This window comes from Poeciliopsis prolifica, unplaced genomic scaffold (assembly GCF_027474105.1).
Source record: "Poeciliopsis prolifica strain line A6 unplaced genomic scaffold, Auburn_PproV2 SCAFFOLD031, whole genome shotgun sequence".
NCBI classification, from domain to species: Eukaryota; Metazoa; Chordata; class Actinopteri; order Cyprinodontiformes; family Poeciliidae; genus Poeciliopsis; species Poeciliopsis prolifica.
The window spans coordinates 3,195,205-3,206,085 of NW_026562406.1; the positions used below are offsets into that span (position 1 = coordinate 3,195,205).

The 10,881-nt window shown below is 38.2% G+C and overlaps 1 protein-coding gene across 1 annotated transcript; it reads left to right on the top strand.

The window, feature by feature from the left end:
• The first annotated feature begins 666 nt into the window (after nucleotides 1-666).
• atad1a (ATPase family AAA domain containing 1a) lies at nucleotides 667-8,958 on the top strand. Its single transcript, XM_055050576.1, has 10 exons — nucleotides 667-757; nucleotides 1,174-1,374; nucleotides 1,654-1,752; nucleotides 1,884-2,004; nucleotides 2,839-3,039; nucleotides 3,592-3,698; nucleotides 3,789-3,878; nucleotides 4,835-4,885; nucleotides 5,104-5,276; nucleotides 8,573-8,958. Exons 2-10 carry the CDS (start codon nucleotides 1,201-1,203, stop codon nucleotides 8,700-8,702), a joined length of 1,146 nt encoding a protein of 381 aa, XP_054906551.1. The 5' UTR covers nucleotides 667-757; nucleotides 1,174-1,200; the 3' UTR covers nucleotides 8,703-8,958.
• Nucleotides 8,959-10,881: the final 1,923 nt, after the last annotated feature.

Consider the following 10,881-nt stretch of genomic DNA (forward strand, 5'->3'; position numbering starts at 1 on the left):
CCAAAGAAGTATGGTCAAATTGCCGTTATATGAGTTTTTCCTTCTACTGTACAGACGCATAAAAAAAACACAAATTCCATAACAAATGTTATGTCGTTTGGGCTTTTTAAACGAATATATTTTATATGTAAAAAAGAAAAAAAAGAAAACCAACAACAACTTAACATTACAACATTAATTTACTACTTTTTGAGTTGAATTCAGTGGACGGTCAAGTACAGGTGGCTTCTGAAAACAGTTGAATTTCTTAGTATTGAATTTTCTTATGTTGCCTTGAAATTTGAAAGCCTGACATTTCTTAGAACATTGTATTTACAACAAGCCTATAGTGCAACTACTGGGCAGAAAATAATTGTGATCTTATTAAAAGTCTAAAGAGAAAAGAAAAGCGATTACAAATTCAGAGGCCGTCTTAATTTTTGCTCTGGTAGAAAATAAAAACACTGATGCAAAATATTTTATTTATTTATTTATTTTTTAGTTTTACTTTTTTAGATGATTTCAAGATTAACGTTTTTTTATGAACTCATAAATCCGCTCTCGGTTTGTTTTTCACCTCATCTCATCAAGTGTGACGTGAATCAAAGTGCTGTCCGTGGTGCTGACACGCGTGAAACGTTTTTCGTGAGAACGCTGCTGCCATCTAGTGGTTGTCAAGGAGAGGCACGTTCCGGAACAAAAGCGTTTGTTCCTACCCGAGCCACAAAAACGGTTGCGCCGTTAGTGAGGTTTGCTAACGTTGCTCGTTTCAGTTTTGGTAAGTCTGTATCTCTCCCTTTTTTTCTTTTTTGTCTTGACGAATAAACTAAATTATACGTAGAAGCATACAATATTTTATTTTCTATAAATAGTGCCAGGGTTGAAACAATTCGCGGTATTTAAGTGGTACCGCGAACGTTTAAGCTAACCTCAAGTATTGAAGCTAACCTATGAATGTCCTTCGCAGCGCAAAGTTGACGTAATCGCTGTCACAACTGGCAAAGTTTGTATTTGGAGTCTTTATTGTTAAACTGCTGCGCTTAAATACATAATTGACAATATAACACGCCTGACGTCAGATGAGTTTAATGACCAAATCACGCTCTAATGATGCACGTCTAATCTGACTCCGTTTATTTCCGTTTGGTTTCTGTGTCGATCTGCTGCTTTTTCGCCGCCTCTTCCTCCCTCCAGCCAATGGACTGACATTGGCCAGCACAGATGCTGCTGAAGGATCTGCCCAGAGACGCCCTGCTGCGGCCCTTGTCCAGGAATGAAGTCATTGGCCTGTTGGTGAGGTTGAGCATCTTTGGTGCTGCCACATACTACAGCATCAAATGGGTGGTGGACGCCATGGACCCCACCTCTAAGCAGAAAAGCCAGGCCAAAAAACGGGTATTATGTCTTTTTTTTTTCTTTTTTTTTTTATTCAAATGTTAAATTTAGGTTCCCTTATTCTATGGTTAACAGTAATCACCCTTTCTTTTACTACAATCCCACTGAGTGTTTATTTCTTGTTCAATCTCATTCTCATCTTCTCGTCTCGTACGTCTTTACCGGAGGTGCCAATAGCTACAACCGTGTGACTGTTTCACTGTAACCTTGACAACGCAGCCTATGCTGTCAACTCTGGAATCCTGTTGTCTTTATCTGACTTGCATGTCCCAACTCCAGGCAGAGGAGCTGTTGAGGAGAATAGGCGTGGAGGGCGTCATACTGACTGAGTATGAGATGAACATCGCCACTCTCTTAGTCGATCCCCAAACTATCAAGGTAAAGTTCTCCTTCTGTTTCTGTAGCACAGGGACTATTAAAGCCGTATATTTATTTAGTCTTTAATCTTTCTGTATCATTGTGCTTTCCCTGACTCTATGTTTGTGGTTTTTTTTGTTTTTGTTTTGCAGGTGTCTTGGAGAGATATAGCTGGTCTGGATGAGATTATTAATGAGCTTCAGGACACAGTTATATTGCCGTTTCAGAAAAGACACCTTTTACCCAACTCTAAACTCTTCCAGCCTCCTAAAGGTAACCCAAAGTACATTTAAAATGATAATAAGAATCATTTTAAAGGTCACCACATGGCTCAGTGGTGGAGCAGGTGCACCATGAGCAGAGGCTGCAGTCCTCAAAGCAGTTGATCCTGGTACGATTCCCGTAGTAGCTTCTCTCTCTGCCCTTGTTACTGTCCAGCTGTTAATGAAAGAAGCCCACTACTTTCACAAAAACACATATTCTAATGCATATAACTTGCTATGATAAAGCCAAATGGAATTAGTTTTATTACTGATTTTATCCTTAGTTTGCTTGCAAACATGTGATAGAGTCCGATCACAAGTATTCTACACCTCAATATAATAAACAACCATTGTCTATGAAAAGATTTAAAGTTGTCGCCATCTTCTGAGCAAACTTTGTTAGTTTTTATCAAGTTATAAAGGATGTGAAAAGTGGAAAAGCTGCTTAAAACACCTTTCTTCACAATGTAGAAGAGAAGATGTTCAGTATTTACTTCTCAAGTATTTCTAGTCACTCAGTTCTGACTAGACATGCAGTCACAAAAAAACATTCTCCAAGTTCTCTTGGACGTTCAAAATAATAATAACTAAGCTATTTGAATTCCTTTTATAATCCTTCTGGTTCAGTCAGCTTAATCTCAAATGACCAGATTTATCCATGTGATGTGGCAGCAGTGCATAAATTGTAGAGGGAGGTGTGTGGAGTTATTTCACTGTTTGGCACACCAAGCTCCAGAATGGCTTAAGCTCTAAATTTAGCTGCTGCTGAAATCTAGTTCAATCCTTCAGCTGACTTTTATTTATTTAGTTTTTTTCCCTCTGATTTATCTTTTGTTTTTTACAGGTGTATTATTGTTTGGTCCTCCGGGATGTGGGAAGACCATGATTGCCAAGGCAACAGCCAAAGCCTCAGGCTGCAAGTTTATCAACCTGCAGGCCTCCACGCTGACAGACATGTGGTACGGAGAGTCACAGAAACTGACTGCCGCCGTCTTCTCACTGGCCGTCAAAATCCAGCCTTGTATTATTTTTATTGATGAGATTGGTGAGTTGTATGGCGCATTGGTACATTTAGATCATTGAGATCATTAGCAGAGCTAAAGAAGAAGGTCAATTTCTTTTTCATTTTTGTACTTCATTCTTTATGTTTTGTAGCTGCAGTGCAAAAGCACATAATCTTACCAAATGTTTTTGTCTAGTTTTTGGTGAAAATATCTTCTTAAACTTGAAATAAGACTAAACTAATTTACAAGTAACTTTTCAGCAAGATATATGGGTTAGTTTTAAGTAAATAAATCCTTCGTATTGATGAAAAAGTGCTAGGTCTGCTGACAGATTATTTTTACTTGTAACTTGTACTGGAAAAAATGTCTTGTGATAATTAAAATAATCTGCCAATGGTACAAGTAGTTTTTTTTATCAATATTAAGAAATTATTTTCTCAAAATAATATCTTATATCCATCTTAAAAGTTACTCAAGTTGTTCTAGTCTTATTTCAAGATATTTGGTCTAGAAATACTTAGTAACATTTTATGGTTTTGCAGTTGACGTTCACTGTGAGTTTTACTGAAATGAATGTGCGTCTCGTCTTTTAGAGTCATTTCTAAGAAACCGCTCCAGTCTGGATCACGAGGCCACAGCCATGATGAAGGCCCAGTTCATGAGCCTGTGGGATGGCCTTGACACTTCTACAACCACCCAGGTAAAGTTAGGCGTCCTCAGTTTGCCGAAGCATCCTCTGTGTTAAAGGCACAGTGCGGGAATGAGCGGCTGTGGCTCTGTGGGACTGCAGGTGATGGTGATGGGAGCCACCAACAGGCCGCAGGATGTCGATCCGGCGATTCTGCGAAGGATGCCTGCCACGTTTCATATCGGCCTGCCGGTCAGTATACACACGGACTTGGGCTGGGTACTTATTGTATCGTTTATTGTTTATCGTGATACATTTCTTATCGTGATAAGAATCTTGATTTATTGTTGTCACAATAAATTCTGATTAATAATGTTTAAGACTCTGCAAATCTGTCTTGACATTTTTTCCCACTGTTCAATGAAAGCAACAATAAATAAATACCACTACATATGAAAATACAGTTGTTGTGCGCAATTTAGTGAGAGAAATCACACTTCTTTATGTGACTGGTGTCCTAAAGTAATTCATTGCAATGCGGGAATGTTTCTCAAGAGTAGTATTTGTGTTTGTGGGACTATAATTGATGTGACGATGATTGCTGTCAAGACGTTCCCTTAGTCTAATTGCGTGTATATTCGGCTAATTTTATCATTATGTTCTTGTAATTAAAAAAGTGTTCATGTAACCAGGCTTTAATACTCAATTATACAAGTCATGAAAGGGATGATTGAAATAAAATTCATATTTTTGAAAATATTTTCTGTCAATTTGAGTTTCTGTTTAAGAAAAGAATGTGAGAAAAAAAAAAACAGTTGAAATCAGAACTGGTCTGAAAAAATAATTTGAGATTGTATCTTCAAGCCAAATGGCTGAGCCCTCATTTCTACTTTATGTACATGACAGTAGGTGGGGGACTTCTTTTAAGGGCATGAGAGTAAAGGGAACTGAATGCTGCATCCGTACTTTTCAGTTATTTTTTACTGTGGAGTAAAATTATCATTATGCTTCCATCTACCTATGAAGTGCTGCCTTGTGTTTGCAATTCTAATCACATACAATTCGAAATTTGTGATGATAACTTGACAAATACAGGAAAAGTTTAGGTTGTCAGGATACTTTTGCATGACTATGCATACTTTGATGATTTATTTGTTTAGTTCAGTGATCTCTAACCCAAAGCTAACTTTGTGCTTCTGTCACTGCAGAATGCAAAGCAGAGAGAAGACATCCTCCGGCTGATTTTAGCAGGAGAAAATGTGAGTTGTGATTTTTTTATTTTTTTCCCAACATGCCATTCTCTTTAGTCACTTTGTCACAGCTCTGTTTTCTTTTCCAGTCACTATATAAAAAAAAAAAAATCCCATCAGGATTTAAAGCCTTTTTTCACTGACAGACAAAAACATAGCCTCAGGACGGCCGAGTGACAAACAGGATGTAATTTTCACAGCAGCGTTTGTCCTTCTGTCCCGCGCAGCTGAGCAACGCCATAAATCTGAAGGAGATTGCAGAGAAGACCGACGGATACTCGGGCAGCGACCTCCGAGAGCTCTGCCGCGACGCCGCCATGTACCGGGTCAGGGACTTCGTCCGCAAGGAGCAGATCAGGCAGATCGCGCAGCAGCTGCAGAGCTGCGAGGAGGAGGAAGGGTAAGTCCCACACCTGCACTTAGCGTGTCATAACGATGCATGTCAACAGTCCTGTGATTCATGTGCTGCAGTCATGTGATTCAGATTTTGTAACAAAACATGCGTAAGGTTAACTGATGTCTTCAAACTGTGCTAAAAGCCATGAAAGTAACAGCTTAGCTGAACAGTTCAAAAACAGGATTTCTCCATCTTTTGGCTCAGATCTACACCCGTGACAGGACTGGGTTAGTTTTGTTCATTTCAACCACTTGCGAAAGTAATAATAATAACAATGAATGTAATGCATAGATTAGCAGTCCAGCAGGAGCAGCAAATTATCCTCTCCACTCTGTTAAATCCACTTTAATTCACGCTTCCTGCTGCTGTCAGTTTGAGCCTGCCATTCAATTAGAGGAAGCTGAATTTCGTGTCAATAAATCACTGCTAGCTAGTTTTTCTTTTTGTTTGTTTGTCACGTTTATGTTGAAAACATTTGAAAACACACTGCTGCAGTGCGGTAGAGATGTTTGCCTATAGGAGGACCTTCCCACAAGCCTGTACAGGGTTATGAAAGTGTCCAGTACTGTAATACATGCCATACTTTGTTTTTAATATCAGTATTACTTGCAAGCTTTAAATCACAGCATTAGAATATATTTATGCACCTTTAAAGATACAGATTCTCTAAAAAAACACACACAAGAAAAACTTGGTGTTAACAGCTGTGAAAAGAAAAACAAGCAGTCTGTAGCGCTGTACTCCAGTGGAGGGCAGCCTAAGCTCTCGGCAGCAACAGCGGATTGTTGTTCAGCCGTTTCCAGTGAGGCAGACGCTTGTTCCAAGTGCTTATTTCAAAACGGCCCTAAACCTTTACACTACTGCTGTAATCACTATTTGAAACCCTTTTTACCGCCTGGACAGAAAACACTCATATCAAGCTTGTTAAAACTACTTTTTGAAGTGATTCTCAATAATGGTGGGCTACTGGTGTCTGAGCTTTTCTTTCTTTCTTTTTTGTTTTTCTTTTTCACATTGAACCATGGCTTTAGATATGCTCTTAAACTTTTGATCAACTCATGACACTCAGTTTGAATTTTAAAGGGGTTGAATGAAATTGAAATTGATAAGGCCATTCTATTGCTACATTGCATTTACCTTTGCTTTCCCTCATGTTTACGATTTTGATTGGGGATATAAGTATATAAATTTGGAGTCCACAGAATACGAAGATCTAAAGTCAGGAAGGCTGAACGGTTTTAGTTCCCTGTTCATTTAAAGGCAAATGAAATGTAGTTACCTTTTAGTACTTCGCATTAGATAAATGATGTTTGCTTTTGTGGTTTGTGAGAAAAAATATCTTTGTTATATATTTAATGTGACAAATGCGATGTAGAGTTATTAAACATAAGATTAATGAGTAAACTGATTTCCTTCTATTGGTTTTTGCTTTGGTGTTTTAAAACTTAGATTTTTCCAACTAAAGGTCCTGTGTTACTACTTGTAGAAGTAAAAGTTCGATTTGTTTTATTTTTATTTATTTTTTTGGCACTACTGGACTTTATTGCCAGTTACCAGGCAGGAGCGACCAGAGTTGGCAGGGGAGGTTGCCATGGTTTCTGACTGGTTTCTGCCCGCATTGCCAGCTTCAGTCTGGTTCCACCATTGATGACGTCTTCTTGTTTTATTATCAGCTACTTTAGCTGCTTATTCCTTTGCCTCTGAATGGATGGGGTGCTGGTCATTTCACCTATTCAAACCTGTTGGAGTTTCTATCAACAACAACCAAAAACTCGTTTTAATTTTTTATTTTTTTTTAATCTCTTGTTGATAATCCTCCATTCCCCAAATGTTTTTGTCTCAGAGGAAAAACAGGCCTGATGCAGAGGGGACTGAAAAAGGAGTTAAAGATTACGTCGTGATTTTTGGCTTAATAAATGTGAAGTTTACGTCCAGCTGAAAGTGTATTCTTGAGACTGGATCACCTTAGCAGAGAGAAAATGCTAATCTAATCCTTGTTTAAGAGGAAATAAAACCAACCTCGAGTTGGTAACGTCTCCATTGCTGTTGATCAAATGACACCTTTGGTGATTTTCTGCATTCAGTAAGATTTTGTTTTTCATTAATATTTCCATTACTGCTTCCATTAACATGGTGACTTGACTGCCTACAAACAAAACATCAGCATCACACAGTTCTGGAAGTCATTAAGCCAAATGGATCTGGTCGACTTTGCAAACGGTTTTTGCAAGATCTTATTTGTGTAGCCCGGTTGCTAAGCAACCACTGAAATCCCTTGATGAAGAGAACATTATTGCTGAAGGGGAAAAAAAAAAAAAAAAACTATTTTCTTTTCAGAGCTCCATACATGGAGCGTTCCATTATGGCAGCAAGACGCTTGTGGTGTCAAATGCTCCTTTGACACCACAAGCTTCTTGCGTCCTTTGCACACACAGACGGCTCTGATCATCTATTCCTCATTGCACACAGTAGCACCACAGACTTTCACATTTACAAGTTGGTTTGCTTTATTAACACAAAGATTCAGGATTACAACATTTATTAAACTGGTCATTTTCTTGAGAACATAAAACATGGCTAGAAGAAATACGTCACTTAACAAAAACCAGTAAGAATTTGTGTTTGCAGTTTGTCCAAAACCATGTTGGGGACACAGGATGGAAGAAAATGCTCAGTGTGGCAGAAAACTAACACCACGCATAACCTTAACGCGCATCTCCATGCTGAAATATAGTGGTGGGAGCATCATGCTGCAGAGCTTCTTTTTTTAAACAGTGAAATCTGCAATAAATTGTATAACTTTGAATTATATTAATGTGTTAGAATGACCTAGTTAAAGTATGGACCAATTCGGCAATTTTACTTTTTTCATTTTTAAATTATGGATGATTTTTTTTTTTTTTTTTTTGAGTGCACTGATATGAAAAGAAAAATTAACCTCACAGTTCTTTGCTGCATTACCAAACAAATACCGCAGGACTCTCCCCGACCCCCGCTCCAGGAACAGAAACGGCAACAAGACAGACATAACCATCGGTTCAGAACCTGCCTTGTTTGAGTGGAGAGAGCGGTACCAGTATGTTTAGAAATGGCCGATACCGATGTTAACGCCGATAACTCGTGCCTCGCTAATGACTGTCTTTCAATTCCTCTGTTACGTTCTGGTTTGTGTGGCCTATAAATCACACTGAAGGTTGTTGTAATTTGTGACTTACTATAAGAAAATGTTTAGTATTAAAACTGATGTTCGTTTTACTGTATGCAGAAGATCTCAGACCTTCATACTTTCTCCATCTCAGGCCCGTTGACGAGGATCGGCTACGGCCGGTAACGCAGCTGGACCTGCTCTTCGGCCTCGATAAGATGAAGGAATCCAAGCAGGCCACGGTTGCTACCCTACCCCTCGTGGCAGAGGTTCCTCTGGACTGAGCGCCGCTAACAGGGAGACTGCACTCACCTTTTTAGTGGCTACGGGTTCCAGCTCTGAACGCAGACCACTAGGAAGGTGCCTTTTGAAAGGCAAGAGACAAAAATCCAGTTTTTTGGGCTTGGTAGAATCCTGCAGGCTATGTTAATACAGTATTGAGCATACCCCTCATCATCTTCTCCACCCACCCTTACATGTGACCAGGTACAATAAATGAGAACTGAGCAATTCCAGCTGCTAGCTTAATGCATGAGAAAACTGTCGATCTTCATTTGTCTAAGACCGCATCAGTGATAATTAATATTTCATAGAAGGTCAAATGCCATTAAATGCACAGAGAGAGAGAAAAAGAGCGGCTGATAAACACGCGACCTTTAGGCACAGTGGCCTTTTGAATCAGCCTTATTTTTCTAAATTGTCAGATTGAGCGCAAAGGCACCTTGGAAAAAAATGAATCGAGGAAATATTTTTCAGTACTAGCGTTTAGAGATCAGATCTAAAATTGGCTTAATTTCCAATTCCTAGCCCTTTTATCTCACCAAATTGGATGGAAAGTGTACTGACTGAATGGTTTTAAAAATAATCTCAACATGGAGTTTAATCCATATTTTCTATTTGTGGATTACATAAACATTTTTATTAATGTTTTCAAGAGTTACGTCTTTGTTTTATATGGTAAATCCATACATGTAGAGTCAAATTTGAGAATCAGCATTTGAGACGTAGAACTCGTGCTCCTGAAGAGCTTTATTCTAAATAAATACGTCGGAAGTCCATATTTGTTCGGACGTCAGCCACAACAAATGCGTCTAAGAGTTTGATTTCAAAGCTGCCTTTGTGCAGTCTTTTAGCTCGAAGTGAAAATAGAGCCAAATGCAGAATGGAAAATATTTTACTTAGGTGAAAAGTGCGCTTGGATTTCATGAAAAGAAGCAATGATATGAACCACAAAACTATCTAAATGTCCGAAGGCCTCAATTATTTTCATTTGGCTGTAAAAAGGTTTAATTTCATAATAAGAAATAAAATATTTGATGAGAAGCTTAAGGGATAAAAACATGAGAAGACACTGAAATAGAAACTGAAAGATTACCTCCCACTGTCACTAAGGTAACACTGCTGTACTTACCACAGCAAATACTTCGACGCTGCAACGCCATGGAATTTATAATCGTCTAATAGTTACTATTAAAACCCTTTGTGTACACAAAATAAGAGCACAGTAGTTGGATTTACTAACGATGTCTTGTCACAATCTCTTCAAATCTGCAGTTAGCAAAACATGAGCTGCATGTCCGTTTAACAGCTGATGCTAAGTTGGCTACCTGAGCAGGTAGCCTGACTAATTGATAGCGTAGCACATTTTCTGTATATTTCAAACTGCTTTACATAAAAATCAAAAAGCGTATGAGTTTAAAATCACACGTATTTAAGCAAGATAAAACAGATAAAACACAAGGAAAAAAAATCATTGACTAATTAAATTAGAAATAAAAAAAAAAGATCAAACATCATGGAACCTCATGAAAGAAAAAGGACAATAGCAATAAGCATGTCTACTTAGAAACTACTAGTGCTTTTTAAAGTTAGCTTTTTTTTATTCAATTTGCTCGTGTTTACACATCAAAATTATATATATATATATATATATATATATATATATATATATATATATATATATATATATATATATATATATATATTTAGTATGGTAAAGAAAGTAGTATTATAACTAGAATAGCCAATATTTTAGCAACAGCAGGAATCTTTGCTTTTCTCTTTTAAACTTTCAGACCAAGTTGACAGATCATAGTTTTTTTTTTTTTTTTTTTTTTTTTTTTTATGCCTTTCATTTTTCCTTGTGTTTTTTTCCTTTTGCCGTACATAATTGTTTTGCTTTCTGTCAGCTGAAGCCTTATCTTTGCCATCTGGTCAGAGTGTGTGTAAAATGGACCTGCTGTGAGTGTCATGCAGCTGTTTTCTTCTGGCACCCACTGAGCAAGCTGGACCATGTTTTGTCATTCGCCCACCTGGTGGCGCTGCAGATTCACCGTCCTGTCGCCGAGGCAGCCCTTACCGACCCGCTCTTCCTCTGAGCGCGACGGGACACAAATGAGACGCGGTGTCGTCGCTCCCTTATTGGTTTACCCAGTGATGTTGATCCATCTGTTGCTCTTCATT